At 38.2% G+C, this 20,185-nt stretch overlaps 1 protein-coding gene across 1 annotated transcript in view; it reads left to right on the top strand.

Annotated features, from left to right (window-relative positions):
* Positions 1-1,051: 1,051 nt before the first annotated feature.
* Megf9 (multiple EGF like domains 9) overlaps positions 1,052-20,185 on the top strand; it is a 101,980-nt gene continuing 82,846 nt past the window's right edge. Inside the window, exon 1 of the mRNA XM_027945276.2 lies at positions 1,052-1,860. Within this exon, the coding sequence (XP_027801077.2) occupies positions 1,203-1,860 (658 nt within the window). The 5' untranslated portion in view covers positions 1,052-1,202. The remainder of the gene's footprint in view (positions 1,861-20,185) is intronic.

Raw genomic sequence — 20,185 nt, 5'->3', positions numbered from 1 at the left:
AGGGTCAAGCTACGTTATCAGCCCCACCCCAATCCCTGAAACAGGCAGGAGACTCTGGGGACACAGCAGGGCTGAGACCTCTGGCTGCTTTCTAACCTAGGCTTGTCCAGACACGGCACACTGAGTAGTTAGCATTAATAAGGGTTTACAACAGTGGGCCAGGCACTAGGTTAAGCCCTGTAGGAATATTACTTAATTCTCACAACAGCTCTAAGAAGGGGGTGGGATGCGTCCAATCATCTCTATTTAGTGGTGAGAAAACTGGGCTCAGGCCACAAAACCACTCGGCAAGAGAGACAAGAAGCCCGATTCTAGTCTTCCGGGGAATTAGGGTAAAGTGCATAAGTGTGTCTGCCTCCCTTACGCAAGGCGCTTGCACCTTCTGCTCCTGACCCGTTTCCAGACCTCCCAGAACTGCCCGGCCCAGCGCCTGGACCACAGCAGGTGCCTTGTCACGGCATGAAGCATGGGTTCAGTGAGGCGCTCAGCAAAGACCTCAGTTTCCCCATCTCTAAAATGGGAACGGCAGTGCAGACTTTGCAGGACTGATGCCAGACTCTCCCAGGTAGCAAAGGGAATTCTGAGCTCTACATCCCCGCGGCTCTCGCGCCTATAACGGGGTTTCTGCCCACTCCCCGCCCGATCCCGGGTGCGGCGCCGGCGCCCCATTGTTAGGAAGGCGGGGACGCTCCCAAGAACGGCTTCCCCGCCCCGGGACGCGCTCACAGCCCAGTGGAGCAGACGACTTGGCCTGGCGTCTGCCGCACGGGGCGCGTCCTTTGTCTACTCCGCGGCGCCGGGTGCCCGAGGCCCGCGCCCCGCTCTTCGGGCAGACAAAGCGGGGGCCGCAGCGAGCCCGGCGGGCTGGAGCGGGGCTCGCACCACCCTCCTCCCGCCCTACGTACCGCCCCCTCCCTTCGGCGTGCTCTGATTGGCCACCGAGGTTACAAAGAGGCCGGGAAGCGGGTGGGTCACGTGGGATGGCGTGACCTCCCATTGGTTGGGGACGGCTGCCAATCGAGGAGGGCGGGCTGTCCGCGCTCGGCCCGGTCGCTCTCTCCTGGCTGGGGCCCGCCCGCGGGGCCGGCCGCCTGTCAGAGGGAGGTGGCGATGGTGCGCCGGGTGGCGGTGGCGGCTGCGGCGGCTTCCTCGGTCGGAGTGCAGAGCGGAGAAGATGACTGACCAACCGACTGGCTGAATGAATGAATGGCGGAGCCGAGCACGCCATGAGGAGCCTGCCGAGTCTGGGCGGCCTCGCCCTGTTGTGCTGCGCCGCCGCCGCCGCTGCCGCTTCAGCAGCCTCGGCGGGGAATGTCACCGGTGGCGGCGGGGCCGAGGGGCAGGTGGACGCGTCGCTTGGCCCGGGGCAGCGGGACGAGCCCAGCCACCCTTTCCCTAAGGCGACTGCTCTCTGGACCCAGACCCCGAGGACCGGCCCCCCGCGGACTACGGCCAGCCGACCCTTGGCTGCGACCTCTTCAGCCCAGTCCCCGGAGACCACCCCTCTTCGGGCGACGGCCGGACCCGCTCCGACCACCTTTCAGGCGCCGCTCGGCCCCTGGCCGACCACCCCTCCGGAGGTGGAGCGCACTCCCACCACTCCTCGGGTGCCGACCAGACCCGCGCCCACCACCTTTTCGACGACCACTGTCCTGGCGCCGACCACCCCTGTAGCGACCACCGTTCTGGCACCAACCACTCCCGGGACCCCGACCCTTCTCTTTCCTACCAGTAGCAGCGGCAGCAGCAACAGCAGCGGCGGCGGCGGCGGCGGCGGCGGCGGCAGCAGCAGCAGCAGCGGCAGCGGCAGCAGCGTCCCGCCCACCCCACCTGCCACCGAGGCCCCTTCTCCTCCCCCAGGTGAGTCCGGGCGCGGCCACTCGGGTAGGGTCCTCCCCAGTGCTGCCCATCCTCCCCAGCCCCCGGGCATCTAGGGTTGGCCGCTTCCCTAGAATTCCCTAGAATTGATCGTTTCTTGTCCTAAGGATCCCCAGGCTTCCAAAGGGAGAGCCAAGCTCCACCTAGCCCCCCAACCCCCAAATCTGGAAAGTCTTTTGTCCCCCCTGAGCTGTGCTGTCTCGGGAGGGGCCGGCTGCTGTGTGGAAGGCATCGCATCTCTTTCCAAACAGGGTTTTGGATTTGGTTGGCTCAGCGGGTCACCCCGCCCGGTTATTTGGGGAAGTTTGAACAGCAACACAGTACCTCCATCAACCCATAGGCCAAAGCTGACTGTAAGGGGTTTCTCCCAAAGCCCCAGTTTCCTTATTCATATCTTTTTGTTTATGTAAATATCCGATCTATGTGTGTCAGGTGGAAGAGATATTAAGAGGATTTTGTTTACAAAACAGTAGTACAGAGCACTTGAGGCCAAAAAAAAATAAATAAATAAATAAAAAAAATCCATGTTTTCTCTGCAAATAAGTAGATTCAGTAGGTCATCTGGGACAGGTGTATATCTAGGTTGAGCAGTTTATAAAATTAGGTTAAATCCCTTCCTTGCACTTTTTTTTCTTTCTCAATTACAAGGTCAATATGTTTGGAAAAATATAGTTTAAGGAGGGATACCCAGATTTGTCCCTTAAACTAGGCTGTTCAATTTTGCTGATGCTGACAAATACCAATTTTCATGTGAGTTCCCAGGGAAAATATGGTTCTTCTTCCTTCTGAATGAAGTCTTCAAGGAAAGTTAGAGATGGCTTCTGTTCTTTCCCCCTTCAACTGGGATGGGAACTAAACAAATAAAATCTACTTTGTCAAGGTGATGGACAAGATTTTCTGAATTTTGTACTTTGAGTGGGGGTGGAGATTTGTCTAAAGCACTTGCCTAGCTCGATCACTGACCTAATTCTTAGGCTCAGTGGTTTACTGTGGTGTCAAGTATGAACCTTGGACTGTAAATTAATTTGTAGAGAATTTCCCCACATGGTTATGATCCTTAATATTATCTTGAGTCTTGAGTTGGAACTTGGCAATGACAAAAGGAAGAACTCAGATTATTCACCCCCAAAACCATTTATATCTCTTTCAGATTCAAGGACTATTTTAACTGAGTTTTTACCTGTGGTGCCTTTTGGCTTTTATACAGAGAGATTGGCATATTATTGAAAAACAGGAGGCATGATGGTTGAAAATATGGACTATCCATTCTTAGGTTTGAATTCCAGCTCTGCCCCTTATTGGATATATAAACTTGGCTAGGTAACTTAATCTTTCTGGCCTCAGTTTCTTCAATTGTGAAATGAAGGTAATAATAGTACTTACCTTGTATGATTGCTGTGAAGATTAAATAAGTTAATACATTTATAGTGCTTATAGTTCCTAATGCTGAATGAGCACCCCTTATATGTTGGCTATGCCTATAACCAGACTTCCTGCTCCCACCCTTCTCATGGGTAGAAAAGCATTTGAGAAAATTAGTAGGGAACTGTGATGATTTTTTATTTGTTTTAGTAAAACAGAATAGAGGAAGAATGAATTAGATTTTATGGAATTTCAAGCAATCTCTCTGTATAAAAGCCATAGTTTAAGGAGAGATACCCATTTTTGTCCCCTTAAACTAGGATGTTCAATTTTGCTGATGCTGACAAATACCAATTTTCATGTGAGTTCACAGGGAAAATAAAGCTCTTCTTCCTTCTGATTGAAGTCTTCAAGGAAAGTGGCATTTAGGTAGCAATTGCTTTGGTTAGTTTTGATAAATAAGTCTTTTTCCTTAATGTTATTTTACTTTTATTATTTTTAAAACATAAAAGTAACCCTAACAGTGAAAAAATATAAACAGCCAGAAGTCTACACAGCAAAAAGTGAAAATTACTCCTTCATTACCTTCTAGTTCTAGTTGGTCCCTAGAGGTTACTACTGCTAGCAGTTTGTTAGATCTTTTTTCAAACGTTTTTCTGGGTATATATGAATGTACACACAGAATATTTTAAAATAGTTTTTAAAATGAAAAAATTCTATATATATTGTTTAACAGTTGTATTTACTTAATTATGCATCATGGACTATTTTTTTTCATGCCAGTACCTAGGGTCTACATTATGATTATGGTGATTATTATTATCACTATTATTATTTTCTGTGCTGAGGAATGAACACAATGCCTCATGCATAGGCAAGTGCTCTATTACTAAACTACACCTCCAGCCCTACTTTATTCTTTTTAATAGTTGTGCTTTCCACTGTAAGAATGTATTATAATTTATTTAACCAATCTATAGACACTAAGAGTGCTTCTGGACTTTGCTTTAAAAAACATGGAGAAGCATGGACTCTAGTCTGCTTCAAATAGAGAGTTGGGGCGGAGCCGGGTGGAGAGCTGAGAGAGTTCCCAGGAGTGTGCGAGGAGTGCTGGTGGAGTTCGGGCAATAAAGTTTCCTGTTTGAACATACAAGTGCTTTTGTGGCGGCTCGGTGATTTGTGCCCAGACTGCGGAAGCTGTACATGGTTGTATAGGGCTTTTTTTTTTTTTTTAATTTTAATGTTCCTATAAGAACTGAGTGCCATTACTATTTGGTTGGCTAGTCTTATAGGTGCTTTTTGAATTAATAAAAATTTCCGTCATGGAAATTTTTCTGAGAGCTCTTGCCTGCTCCTCACTTAGGGCCCTTTTTGTTTACAGGGACCCTTATCTACAAACTGAAACTACTTGCCCCACAAGTAGGAACTCTTCCCCCAGAAACCTGGCAGAACATAGGGCTGATGGGTTGGCTGGATAGGACATTTTAAGAGAGCGAAGGGAGATACCATGATACTAGAGAGTAATAATAATAGGAGTAATGAGATAATGGCAAATGTTTGTTTTTTGAATTATAGATCTTTAGGGCTGGATAGAACCTTAGAAGCCATTATTTTCTAACATGGCCCTGGGTATTTTAAGAAATACTTATGTAGATTTAGTTGAAATATTTCTCCCTGTAGTTAACACTGACTGGTGGGATTCTGCCCTGTGGGGCCACATAGAACAAGTGTATTCCCAATGTGCCATGCATGGCCCTTCTTCAAGAATTTGGGAATAGTGATTGTATTCCCTCTGAGTCTGGACTAAATAACTTCAACTCCTTCAACTGGTCTTTATGTGAGTGTTTTCACATTCTTTTACTGTTGCAGTCACCTTGATTGTGATATTTTTGTCTTTCTGTGACTCTTCCAAAATGTGTAACGGAGATTCATTTAATACTCCAGATGTGCTCCAGCCAGCTCATAGTAGAGAGGGCAGTTAGTTACTTTATTTTTCTGGATATGATACTGATGGTGATGTGGTTAGTTCCTAATCATAGTAGCTTTTTTGGTGCCACATTATGTTGTTTGCTCAGAGTCCATTGAGATAGCAAAAGCTTTTATTTAAAAAAAATGTGCTGGATGAGTCATGTCATTCCATAAAATATAACCTGAGACATTTGCCAAACTTATAAAGATTGATTGTGTTAGGTTCGAGTCATCCTTTTAGATCCTAAGTTTGCCAGTGTACTCCACCCAATTTGTTCACATTACCTGCAGGGTGTTCCTATAGACAGACTCTAAGGACAAGTCAGGGCAGATTATTCTTACCTCACATGACAAAGTAAATTTATGGATGATAAAACAATTTGGAAGGAAAGAGATAACAGTTTAAATTAGTTCTCAAGGGTCTTTTTCAACTCTTGAAATTCTGTGATAATTTGATACATATGATTCAAGGCAGGCACATTGATGCCCCTAAAGAACCTGAATTGTTTGTCAGCCAAGTTATGAGTGTAGACTTTGTTTAAGCAAGCCCTAGAATTTAGAGTTTGAAAACCCCTAACTATTATGCATGTAAATGAAATTTTACAAATGTATTCTATTTGAAAGGAACACTCTGGGAATCTAGGGCCCTCCTAACTATGCTGGGAAATGCTCTCTTTATTTTAACATTTTCTACTAATAGCTCAGGGTTTTATTACTTCAGCTATTTAAGAAGATACCATTTGTTTTAAGGAAATAGAAACTGTGTAGGTTCCCAAGATAATATAGGCTAACAATCCTCCTCCTCCTCCTCCTCTTCCTCCTTCTCCTCTGGTACTGGGGAGTGGACTCAGGGCCACTTGACCACTGAGCCACATCCCCAGGTCTCTTTTGTATTTTTTTGAGAGACAGGGTCTCACTGAGTTGCTTAGCACCTTGCTTTTGCTGAGGCTGGCTTTGAACTCAGATCCTCCTGCCTCAGCCTCCTGAGCCACTGGACTTGCGGGCATGCGCCACCATGCCCAGCTTAGGCTCACAATTCTTTATCCAGAACCTTTGGAGCTGAATATATTTGAGAATTTTGAGATTTTAGATTTAAGTCTGAAAATACATACCAGTGAAGCTGGGATAGCCTCCAGTAATCAAACACATTAAGATATCTGCAACAAAATGCACACTGAATTGGGTACATAAAGACTAAAAGTAGCCTTGCATCTGATTAGGTGAGGTTTTGATGCCAAATTTTTGGTTTTGGAGCTTCTGATACTTAGCATCAGGTTTGAGGGATGAGGACCACTGTAGTAGTAATTGCAAACGTACTTACTATGTTCCTGCACTGTTCTAAGTGTCTTAATGTATTAACTCACTTAATCCTCAGAGCAGTTAGGTACTGAATTAGGTGCTGTCATCATACTAATTTTCATTGTTTATTTTTTGGTGCTGGGGATGGAATCCAGGGACTTGTACATGCTAAACACGTACCCTACCACTGAGCTATCTCCTCAACCCCATCCTTATTTTATAGTTTTAAGGGGAACTGAGGCCCAGAGAGACCAGTGTTCTTTGGCATTTACTCCTTTGTGCACTATTCATTAATCTACAATTTTCTGTTTTATAATGTTTTATGACTTAGTATTAAATTTTTCTTATTCTGGTCTATGAAGGATAAATTTGTCTGAATTCTTTTTTAGGGGTAGGACCAGGGACTTCTTAAATTTACTATGTCTTACTCCTGGCTCAAGTGCCTAGTTTCTATAGAAATTCCTTAGTTTCAGTAGTTTCTGGAACACCATACACTCTAGAATGTTAATTTCAAAGCTTTTGAATGATATTTCTAGGAAGCCTCCTGGCTAGCTGAAAATTTACACATTGAAATAATCTGACTAGGTCTTTTTATCTTGATTTTACTAAAGACCCATAAAATTAAACTGTGCATTACTTTTCATCTCTGCATTTCTAAACATGTATATATTAACTTCCAGATACCCTGGCACTCTTATAAAAAGAATGTAAGAAAAGTATCACAGTGCTGTTTTACTGATGGATAAATTATGGGTAGAGAGAGTTCTGCTCTAGGGCACTTAATAGATCAGAAGAGAATAGAAATGTAAGATCTCATTTAGCTGAAAGAAAACACTAGAGGAAAATTTTATTTATAAATAGCCTTAATCTATGCTTTTTGCCTTGATCTTGATTTCTGTTTGTTTTCTTTAGGTATAATATAAAAATCTTTGTTGCTAATTTTGACTTTGTATTACAGGCAATTCTTCTATGATCAGTTAGTGTTTTTTAAAAATGTATATTTCGGTTTATTTCTTTTTCACTAGAAACAACTGTACCTGTACTAGTAACTTTAAAGGGAGATTTTTAAAAATCATGATGAAAAGGATAAAGATTATGTCTAGATCCATATGCATTTGAATCATTGTAAAGGCTCCCTCAAAATAATTATGCTTTTAGATGTATTTAAGTACATGTGATTAATTTGTGTCAAAAACAATCTCTAATAATGCCACTGGTCCACAGATTATTATTGTCAAATATTTTTCCATTTTTCTTCTTTAGGGAAAAAAACCCCCTTCCATTCTTTTTGCTTATTTTTTCAATGTAAACTCTTCTATATGTCTTCTTATTCTTTTTTTTTGTCTCAGTCTTAGCTTTACCAATTCTTTTCATGTTCTTTTAGGAGCCAAATTACCCTCTCCAACAATTTGCCACTTTGTCCTCCTTCAATGCCTCCTCAAAGCCTAATTCTTCCAAGAGGTCTTTCTAGATGAATGAAAAGTCCTTGAAGATGTCCTGGTGTCAGGGTGCACAGGGTGGAACACTTTGCACTCAGAATAAAACTTGTCTTTCTCTGTGACTTTGACTTTTTTCCTATTGACTTGTTTTTAGCTTACTTAATTTAGATTACTAAGCCCACCTGACAAGGAAATGTCATTGTTTATACAGTTTATACATATTTTTGTTTATACATATTCAGGATATGGTGTTGATTATCTTTTTGGAAAAAAAAACAGAGAAAATATTTTCTTTTTGCTTTGGGGTCTTTATTGCTCAGCTTTCCTCCACCCTCTTCTCAGGAGCAACGAAGAAAAGACTGTCATAACAAAAGTTATCTACCTTTAAATAAAATCAAGTGTTTTGAGAAACTAGAGATTTTCTTTATGATTATGAATAATATGAACTGTTTTGTTTATAGGTAGATTTGGGATGCATATCAATATAAAAGTTTAATTTGGTTGAGAAATAAATGTTTGATATTTTGAATGACAGAATTTTCCCTGTAGAAATGTAATTAAAGTTAATAGTGAACAGAGTGCTTCTATAATTAACAAGTGTGCAGTGAAATGTGGTTTACAAAGCGCTCTTAAAATCCTCAATCTTTGCCATCCACATTTTATTGATTTCTGTGTATTATATGAATGAAAAAAAAAAAAAGGACTTGGTTTCTGTCTCCTGTTGATACTTTTATTAGTCAACATTAACCAAACGTTTACAAATTTTTGGTGGGTTTCACACTTGATGTTTTCTATTCTGACTTTTATCCTCACAAAGTTTATTTTGCTGAATGTAAATCTTTGGCTGGTTTAGTTGCCCATATTTAAATATGTAAAAATGGTATTTGGAGATGAGGCTTTCTTTCCTAGGCACTTTATGGGGCTGAATGTTATAGAAATACCTCAGTAGTAATTGAAAGTAAATGGTGAGAGAGATGACAAGGTGAACTAGAGAACTTGATTGGGAGGGCATCTAAATTTCATTTCTTCAGATTGAAATATTCCTTGCTTCTTTCAATGGGATATTTAACACTTAGGCAGGGATGGTAACTAATGTTAACTGAGCATGTATTATTATATACCTGACTGTTCTGCTGTTGACCTAATTTCTACTCTGACCAGTGAGGAGTCTTTGCTTCCCCAATGTTGAAGAATAACACCAGAGAAGCATGCCAAGGCAAGGTCAGAGTAGAAATTAGAAGTGTATTAAAGGGCAGCAGAAAAGACTTCTCCCGGAGGAAGAAGGGGACCCAAGAGGTGGAATCCATGGAAGTGCGGTTGTCTCTCCATTTTATAGTTTTCCGTGATGGAATGTAGGTGGGAAGGCTTGAGGGGTGGGACACAGGTGGGCCAAAGAAGTAATCTGGGCACTTCCGAGTCAGCATCTTTAAGTTTGCTGTTCATTAACATTTCTTTGGGATGGGCTATCTTCAAATCTTTTGGGGGCTGTTTCTTGGACTTCATTAACATTCCAAGAGTTGCTCAACTTTTCTGGGAATTCATTCTCAACATGGCCTCCATTTTAGATTTCACTCGATATTAGACCCGATTTTCCTAACTATACTGACTACCTAATTTTAAATCTGGCTTCATGACTACCTATCAAGATTTTTTTACATACATCATATCATTTAGCTTTTAAATAATAAAATAGTAAAATATTATTGGCTTTATCTTATGGATGGCAGATTCTGAGATTTAGAAAGCTTAAGTAGTTTGCCCAAGACTGTCAGGCGTACATTATCCGTGAGGACAGGGACTTCTGTTTGTTTGTTCACATTTATATCTTCACAGTCTGGCCCAAGACAATTCTCAATAAATATTTCATGATTGAATGAATGAAATTACATTAGACATACAGGAAAATAATGTAATTGGCCTTTTAATTTAGAAATGAACTTTTCTCCATTTTTTTCCCCTTAGTTCATGGTAATAGTATAAGAGCCTACTTAGGGCAAGTGGAGCTCTTTGAGATCTCAAATATTTCATTAATCATTCGTTTTTCTGTTATATAACTCTGTGTCTTCTATTTTTCTTAAAGAGCAATAGACAAATGAATATCTGATGACTCATAGAAAGTACAGCTAAGTTAAAAAAGCTGAGCTTTTGTAAAATGTGGATCTCTAGGTTCTTACTAGTTCTTTTACTAGTCCTATGATCTTGGTCAGGTTATTTCATTTGTAAAATGAGAGACTAGATTGGTGGTTTTAACCTGTTTCATTTTGTGACTTAGGGTTCTTCAGATGTGTGTGAGAGTCAGTAGGTACTAGAGGGGCCATGTGGTTCTATTTTTGGACTATCTCACTTCCTATCCCTCACCTCTCACCCCCATATCCCCACCCATGCTTTGATTAGCTCTTTTCCCATTTTGTTTGTATATTGGATTTATTCTTCCTGTGAATATTTTTTTAATCTTTTTTTTTTTTTGAGAGAGAGAGAGAGAGAGAATTTTTTTTAATGTTTATTTATTTTTTTTAGTTTTCGGCGGACACAACATCTTTGTATGTGGTGCTGAGGATCGAACCTGGGCCGCATGCGTGCCAGGCAAGCACGCTACCCCTTGAGCCACATCCCCAGCCCTCCTATGAAGATTTTTGAAATAGGAATTTTCTTAGTCTAAAATTTTATGATTAAAAAAATAGGACTGGGAGATGTAGCTCATTTAGTTGTAGTGCACTTGCATAAGGTCCTGGGTTCAATCTCAACACCACAAACCAACCAACCAACCAACCAACCAACCCCAAAACCCTCACATTATGTTAATGTTTAGGAGCAATATACACAGGAGGAGATAAATATATGGAAATAGTAACTTGTTAAGGCTGAGTATTGGAATTATGAGTAATTTTAATTCCCTTCTTTGTGTTTTTTGAAGTTTTAAAAGTTTTTTTTCAATGAATATGTCCAATTTTAATTTCATGTTCATAAATAAATAAAATGAAAAAAGAATAAAAAGTTGTGATAAGCTTGGCAAGGCCTTACTTATGTAAGATCAATCCAGATGATATTTCATAGAGCCATTTAAATACAATTTCTGTCATTGACTCAACAAGTGTGATCTACATTAGAGATAATTGCTTAGTCTCACAGAGATTCTGATGAAAGGAGACTGCTGAAGACACTACCCAAGAAAGGAGACTGTTCCTGAGGTCTGAAAAATCTTAAACAGGGTAGGGATGATGTATCTAAGATTCTGTACTGTTAAAAAAGGTTAACTGAGATTTTCAGTAGAGGCTAAAAACAGGGAATTGGTTCTATCTCCATTTTATTCTGTATAGGGAATTTAAATCATGCTCTTAACTGGGGATGGTGGCGCTTGCCTGTAATCCCAGTGGCTCCTGAGGCTGAGGCGGGAGTGTAAGTTCAAGGCAAGCATTGGCAATTTAGTGAGGCCCTCAGCAACTTAGCGAGGCCCTGTCTCAAAATAAAAAAATAAAAAGGGCTGGGAATATGGGTTAGTGGTTAAGTGCCCCAGTTACTAAACAATAACAACAATAAAAAAAACTTTAAAAAATTGATTTAAGTAACCTATTGATATAGATCTTATTTAAATTGTGCAAAATTTGAATTTAAGATGTTTGTTTCTTTCCTTAGAGACAGAGACCCCCAAAATTTGGTTTTGGTCTATCCATATGTTTTGCAATTAGATCAGATGGGATTGCTTTTATACTGGTAATATAACAGCTGTTCTATATGGTACCTTGCCAGGGAGAGAGTTAAGCTCCCAGGGAAGGGGAAATTTATTCATTTGCAAAAAGGAATGTATTCTGCTTAGTCATAGAAAAAATGATAAAGAGTAGGAATGTTTTCAATGGATGGGGAATGTTAAATAATTTGTATTTAGTAAATGTTAGATAAATTGATTTTGGAAACTCAATTCAGTCTTGCATGCTTCCTAGAAATTAGCATATTTTCATGGATCTTCTTATATTTTTATTATTTATTTTTTAAAAAATCTAGTGATTTTACTTGATGTATGTGAGCTAAAAGGAGAGATTAGAAGTAGCACTGTTATCTCTAAGGAGAATATGATATTCCCTAGTTCCCTTAATTTTGGAAATGGTCTTTAAAGGTGAAATTTCTTTAAAAATATCCTAGGAAATGTTAGATGTTGTTCAGTATGAAGGGATTGGATGAATAGCTTTTTAGGTTCTCTTCATTCTCTTATCAGTCATTTATAGGAATGTAATTGTAGTATGGGAAGGGTTACTGGAAATAATGGGGGGAAAGAAGGCATGTTTAGCATTTCAGCGTACTTATTTTGTTTTATTTGTATGTGGAGGCTTGGTTAGACATCCTGGAGATGTCTTATTGACATTATGCTAGTTATAATCCTACAGTTCTATATATACAGCATTAACAGTATAACCCCACCATCCATTGATGTTGTGTGGGTTAATGAATAGTTATACAGTGTTCCAAACATACAAAGCAATTTAGCTCGTGAGTATTATTATATTGAATTGTTGGTGTATTGCCTGCAAACCTATCCTGTTCAACTGGTTTTAATTTTTAAGTTAGTTTGTTGCTTCAACTTGTCTACAAAGCAGGACTGAATGGTCCAGCTGTGGAATGGCAATCAGAATAACTAAATTCCAGTCTTTCTTTTCATTCATTTTGTGAATTACTGAGCACATTATTTTAATGATCCTGTGACTTAGTTTCCCTAACTATAAAATGAAACATTATATCCAGTCTTCCAAGGTTTTTTTGAGAAGTAACATATAAATTACTTTTTCTTCCACAAAGGCTTTATAGAATTCAAGCTGTTTTGTGGTATTCTTTCCAGATTACATGGTTTATATTAGTTTATAATGTAATGTGAACAAAACAATTTTGATTAAAGGCAACAAAGAAATGTACACATGCATTTTTTTTTCCTAAAGAGAGAGTGAGAGAGAGGAGAGAGAGAGAGAGAGAATTTTTTTAATATTTATTTTTTAGTTTTTGGGGGACACAACATTCTTGTTTGTATGTGGTGCTGAGGATCGAACCCGCGCCGCACGCATGCCAGGTGAGCGCGCTACCGCTTGAGCCACATCCCCAGCCCCTGCACACATGCATTTACATGTGGCTTTTTTCTATATATTTTATACTATTTTGTAGTTAACATATTTTTATAACCTATTATACACTGGTATTTGGATTCCAAAGATTTGGGATTTTTTAAAATATTTATTTAGTTGTAGATGAAGTATCTTTATTTTTATGTGGTGCTGAGGATAGAACCCAGTGCCTCACACATGTGAGGCAAGCACTTTATTATTGAGCTACAGCCTCAGCCCCAGACTTGAGATTCTTTAATGTTATTTTTCTTCCCATACTACCTTGAGAAATTAATGTAATCTTTATCTCATATTAAATCACAACAGAAATAAATTGTGCTTTGTAAATCTTTAATATTGTTGGTTGATCTTTTTAGAATGGATTCTACTTAATAGTTTTTGTGATTGAAAAAAAGTGTTCATTTTACAAAATACAAAGAATAAAAATATAAAAAATGAACCCAGAAGTAATGAAAGGAAACATTTTAGTGTTAACTACAGAATACTTTTTAAATCAGTATTTTATCCTCCTTTCTGCCACTGAGATATTCTGTATGACTGTATTGCTTTGAAATTGATTTAGCACATTTTAATGTTTTGAAATGGGATATCTTTCAAATAAAGTTGAAAATAATGCTGTTGGGGCTATTATTATAATTTGAATTAGAAAATTTTGAGTGTTTACTATGTTCAGATTACCGTGATATAGGTACCTCCTGATACTAATAGAAAAAAAAAACTATACCATAAAGTTTTATCTGAGTTTAATTTTTTGTTTTTAGTAGTGGGTATTGAATTCAGGGGCCCTTAACCACTGAATCATATCCCCATCCCTTTATTATATTTATCTAGAGTTAGGGTCTCCTTAAGCTGCTTAGAGCCTCACTAAGTTGCTGATGCTGGTTTTGAATATACGATCCTCCTGCCTCAGCCTCCTGAGCCACTGGGATTATAGGTGTGTGCCATCACGCCCAGCAATATTTTTTTAATTGCATATATTGCTCCATTTTTCACAGCAATAAATGAGATCACTTATTTGTTATGAAACAAAGGTATGAGTTGGATTTAGCTCTCTTCTGAAGTCAAATACATGACAGATCAACATAGGAAAAAAGGGCTAGGGTTGTGGCTCAATGGTGGAGTGCTCGCCTGGCATGTGCAAGAATTCTGGGTTTGATCCTCAGTACCACATAAAAATAAATAAATAAAATAAAGGTATAATGTTCAACTACAACTAAAAAATATTTTAAAAAACTAGGAAAAAATCTACCACATTTAAATTATTTATCATGTCAACAAAAAGAACATAAATCTATTTTGGATAATAAAATGATACTTTACTTGAGACTTGGTGCTTCTTGGCAGAACCAGACCAGTGACTTATTTTTCTTGTGTCAGCTCCAGAGCAAGCATGCTTTTTCTTGGGTTCATATTGCCCCTGAAATCCTAAAACAGTCTGGAACCAAGCCAGGTATTTGGTATTTTCAATACTGTGGTGGGAGAAGTCAAGGTATCTGTCTGCCTGGCTCAGACATTGCCAAAAGGCCTAGGTGCTATGCTGGACAGTATGCCAAAGAATAGGCCAAAGAAGGCTCTGTCCTTCAGAAACTGGTATCTTACACAATGATGTCTATTCTCTGAGTTTTGAACTTTGAAATCAAACCAATAGTGAACTGTAGTATTACTGAGAAGGGATTAAATTAATTAATGCATGTAAGTCAATTTAGCAGTACTTAATAATCAGCACATAAATTAATAGCCTTTATTATTATTAATGCTGTTTTATTACCTATTCACAATGTTTGGAAAACAGCAGGGAAAACTTTGTCTATGAATTCTAGATTAACACATCTACCAGATTCTTTGACACAGTCTGTAGTCTGGTAACACATTGATAATTGGGAATACTTGCACATTGCTACAGATCAACCTTCTATAATAGGTAGTTCTAAGTGCAGGGTAGGACCAATATATTTGAGGCAATGGCTACTACTTTTCCTTCTAGAGTGGACCGGATCAAGTGAGAATTATCCTGTGCTATGTTGCTAGACACAAACAGTATTGGAACTGCTCAGAACTGGACGTCATGCAAGCTATTTTCAAAAAGTAAATGCAAAGATAAGACTCCAGGGAATTCCTGAAATAGCCATTGTCCAGTTTGGCAGTTGTACTCTTTGAGGATCTTTTATAGGCATCAGGCCCTAGCCACATATGGTCTATTAGAGTGAAAATAAGATTTGGCCAATAGAAAGACGTGACTGTTCAATTCTATGTTGTTAGCACATTGGCATTTTTTTAAAGCATGCCAAATACAACTTGCATATACAAGTGCAGGTCACATAATCTTCTTAGGCTTCAGTACTGAGCTCTGTAACATGAGTATAATAATACCTACTTATTAGGGTTCTTGAGTGTTAGATCTAGAATTCAAAATCAGCTCTGTCTGACTCAAAAGTCTATAAACTTCTCTTCCTTGGAGTAAGCTGTGTTGCATTGCCAAAGCAGATGGGAGTAGCAGAAAATGATATAAAGTATTCAATGGTTACAGAACACATTTTGGGTTCTGTTTTTGCCACCTTTTCTAGCTTCTCCCAACAAGATCATACTTTTTCTCTGTCAGCATTGGGTCTAAGTTGAACACAGTGATCCAGGTTTGCTTTCAGTAATTACTATAAATATTAAAATTAGATCAAAGAATGTTTCTCAAAGACAGATATAAGTGTGGAGTAGGGGTGAATATTTCTCAGACAGATATAGGTGTGAAGAAAGATGATGGTGGAAAACAGAGGAGCATAGTAAATCTAATCCAGGACTGAACGGTAACTATGTGATTGTCTCTTCAGCACTAGAAGGGTTGTTGCTAACAGAGAGTGTGTAATGCTTACTAGCATTTGACAAGTAATAACCATACACTGTGAATGGTAGTATTGATTGTTCTTGACTCAACAATAAAACCTTTAATCTTTAACTTAATATGGACTGGAGATCAAAATGTTGATGTAAAACAATATGTTGTAAAAAATAGCAAGTGACATTTGATTATATTAAAGTTATTGAAGAATATCAGATTTGCAAATATGATCCATACTTCTGCCTGTCACCTCAGTGTGCATTCCTTTTCTCCCTTTTATAAATTTCCCTCCTCATGCAAAGGTTAGTTATCTCTCAGATCAGACAGAGGAGCCACTATTATTTCAACTATAGATCCAGCCCCATCTGATCCAGTTGCAAAACATATTTACAGATAATATTCAAAAATTTGGTGGTTTTGTTTATTAGAAGCTTCAGTAGGTATTACATCAGCACTCAGCAATAATAATATTATTACATCCTGCAAGTGCACAAATACTGTGGTCAGGTCAAACTATATATGTTGAGAATACATATATAATATAAAACTTAATCCCACCATTCTTCCAGTTAATAATTTAAGATAATATTTATATTTGATTCTCCTGTTAAACACAGTTAAGTGATCCAAGCCAATAAATTCATGTTTCTTAATATGACTTAAAACTTTACCCATTTCTGTTCTTATTTCCTATACCCTTTTCCTTATGCTTTAATCTCTAGCAGAATCAAATTACTTACATTTTCCTCCATATACCATCATCATTAGTAGTAGTGAAGCAATCATCTGTGATGTTCTTACTCTTTGTCAGATTCAAAGAGATTTAAATAAATTACCATGACCTCATTTAATTCTCAAAAGAAGCTATGAAGAAATATGTATTGCTGTCCCCATGCTACTAAGCCAGGATTGAGGTTTTGAGAGTTTTTATACACTGAGCAAGGTTTCATAGCTAGTAAAATGTAGAATCATAACTCAAATTCAGCTCTGTCTAGATTCAGAGCTTTTTTAAAATTTATCACTAGGGATCTTAATTGTAAGCAACAGAAATCAGTGACTGTTGATTTAATCAGAAAGTGAGTTTATTAATAAGATATTGAGGAGTTCCCTGAGAATCTCTAGGGAAACCAAATCAGGCCATGGAGCTAAAGTAATAACTAATTGCATCCATGAATGTGCAACTGACACCATGGAGCATAGGTTCTGTAGTTTGCACCATTGACGCTGCTAACCCTGTGTACTGGATGCAATAGCAGGTACTACATATAATTGTCATACTGCATCCATTCCCTCCTTAGCAACTAGAGAGAGGGCCTTATGCTCATTCCTTGAATCATTAGTTTTTAATTGCATGCATCTGATTTTAGAGCCCCAGTCACTTGCTCATGCCCTGGCTTCAGGGTAAGCTAGGAAAATAAGAATCCAAAATTATGAATCTCTGTGGTGGGGAATCAAGGCTAAATAGGAAGGGATTCTGAGATAGTAGGAAATTATAATATGATACTAAGCTGCCAAAAGAATGACAGATGCCTGTCACACCCGTTTTCTTGGCCACCTGACAAACTTATTTGTCCTCGAAAAACATTATCCCTGTAGCCTCATAGTACTGTTGTACCCTATACATTCTAATATTATTAACACTTTTAATTCTTGCTTTTTAAAGACCTTTTTTTTAGGTATTAGTTGTTTATGTAATTGACTCATCTGTATTCATGTTTTCAAATAGCTTATAGTCTATGTCGTATTGTTGTCTGCACTCTTTTCACACCATCTAAGATAGTGTTCAGCATATGATAAATACTCAATAAATGGTTGAATTGCACTAAAGCATAAATCTTTTTTTCCTTTCACCACTAGAATGAAAGTTCCATAAAGGCAGGGATATTTGTCTTTGTCAGTCTCTCTGTCTCTCCCTCTCCCTCTCTTCCTCTCTCTCACTGTGTGTTTAGTAGCTAGATTAATTCTTAGTATGTGATAGGTCCTCAGTGACTATTTATTGAAGAGAATACTCCTAAATAGTAAATTATTTACCTCTAGAAATGATACTGTCAGATCTTTGAATGAGAATGACAATTTTGAAGTATCATATCATATTTTTCACTTAGATCACAGACAGTAAGTGGATAGAAACTGCCATATTTGTCTTTGGCTAACTCTTCCTTCTATTCAGAAGCATAACCAGAAAAGTGCAATTTGGAATTTTTTCCCAGATCTACCACCATAGTCAATAGCAACAAAAATGGCCTGAAGTAGAATACCTGTTCAACATAAACCTTTTTTTGTTCTCTCTCTCTCTTTTTTAAAAGAGTTTAACCTTTATTTATTTTTTTTATTTATTATTTTTTATGTGGTGCTGAGGATTGAATCCAGGGCCTCACCTGTGCTAGGCAAGTGCTCTACCACTGAGCCATAACCCCAGCCCTTTTGTTCTCTTTTTAAAAACTAGCTTTGTCCTGAGATTGTATCTCTTCTGGGAAAAAAAAAAAAAAAAAAGGCTATTGGGCAAACTATCTTGTATGTATATTTTGAAAAGTGTAATAACCCAGGACAGTAGCATCTCTCTTTAAAGAAGTGGAGGCCTCTAATGGTAACATGATTTGTATAAGGGTAGTGGACTGGTAGAGAGATACTGTAGACCAGAGTTTTATAACTTTAGAGGTTAGTGTTTTGGCATGAACAAAAGCAGAATTAAACCAAGCTGAAAGAAAGCTTTTGTTCAAGCCAAACTTAAAAATTATTGTCATTAATGATAGCTGTCACTTCTGGAGCAAGACTTCCTAGATTTGAATTCTTTTCTTTACCACTTACTGTGTGACCTTGGGTCATGTCTTAGTGTCCTCCTTTGTAAAATGGATATAATTATGATGACTACCTCACAGAGTTATTTTAAGGATTAAATAATAGCATGTGTAAAAGTATTCAGAATTCTTGGCATAAGTTGGCTTTCTAAATGTTAGCTGGTTTTTTTTTTTTTTAATTTCTTTAGTTGTAGTTTGACATAATACCTTTATTTTATTTATTTATTTTTATATTGTGCTGAGGCTCAAACCCAGTGCCTTGCATTTGCTAGGCAAGTGCTCTACCACTGAGCCACTACCCCAGTCCCTCAATGTTAGATGTTCTTTTTATGATTATATTTTGAATACCTATTTACCCTTATTACTCCCATCCTTTTAATTCTTTACTACATCTAATTCTCTGAATTCTGATGATAGAAAGTGTTATTTCATCTTATCAGTAGGGAACCTGAGTCTAAGAGGAGACATTGTTTGCCCAATAAGTCATCTAGCTGGGAAGTGCCAGTTAGCTGGGATTCAAACTTAGATATATTTTATTTTTTGAGGTACTTTCTAGCATGTTATAAATAGATTGAATTTAATGCTACTTTATTGTTCTAGCTCCTCTTGTTATTTTAAATGCCTCTTTTCCTCCTTTGCTTCTCTTTTCTGTTTTTCTTTAGACCTGTTTACTATCTTCTCCAGTTTCCTCTTGATTCTTTGAACTTGTAATAGAGAGTGTGCCCTTTACCTGAAAGAACAAAGCATATCCTCACATGCTACTTTGTCCATTTTAATTTTGCTTTCATTTTTATTTGTTGTTAACTGGTCTGTACAGTGGATTGCTTCCAGAGGAGAAGACTAGAGTATCTGTTACGAGTCAGATGAGTAAACTTATACAAATAGTATGCATTCAAACACTAGGGCCATTTTAGCTGGTATAAAAGACGAAACACAAGTTGGTCATAAATAGACAATAGCAAATAATAGTATTGAGTTGCTATTGTCTGTATTGTCAACTTTTGTGTATTAATCGTTTTTAACTTGTCTATAATACTTTTGAAAAATTCCTAGACTTGTTTTTCTTTCCTGTTAACAACAGGCCTTTTAAGAGTTTATTAAAAAGTTAGCATTTCTCTTTGCATGCCATTTAGTTTCTAATCTCATGTAATAGAGTATTCATTTAGAAATACACATTTAAAATCAGTGATTAAGTTTCTTCAAGAACTAAAGCCACAAATGTTAGGATGCTATTACTTTCTATTTCTCTGTTGCTTGACCAATCTGCAATTGTATCTTCCTCTTTCCTTTTTTCTTCTTCCTTTTTTTCTTAACTAGACAAAATTTCAGATCCTCTTTTCTCCTGATTTACTTAATTTTCCTCATGCTCAAATTGGTTTTCAGTTATGCTTCCATAAGATGGTTCAACTTGACTTTGCATTTTTAAAAAATTTAATTTAATTTTTTTATTTTAGGGCCGGGGTTGTGGCTCATTGGTAGAGTGCTCGCCTAGCACATGTGAGGCTC

Source organism: Marmota flaviventris, chromosome 13, assembly GCF_047511675.1.
Source record: "Marmota flaviventris isolate mMarFla1 chromosome 13, mMarFla1.hap1, whole genome shotgun sequence".
Lineage (NCBI taxonomy): Eukaryota > Metazoa > Chordata > Mammalia > Rodentia > Sciuridae > Marmota > Marmota flaviventris.
This window is presented reverse-complemented; position numbering and strand designations above follow the sequence as displayed.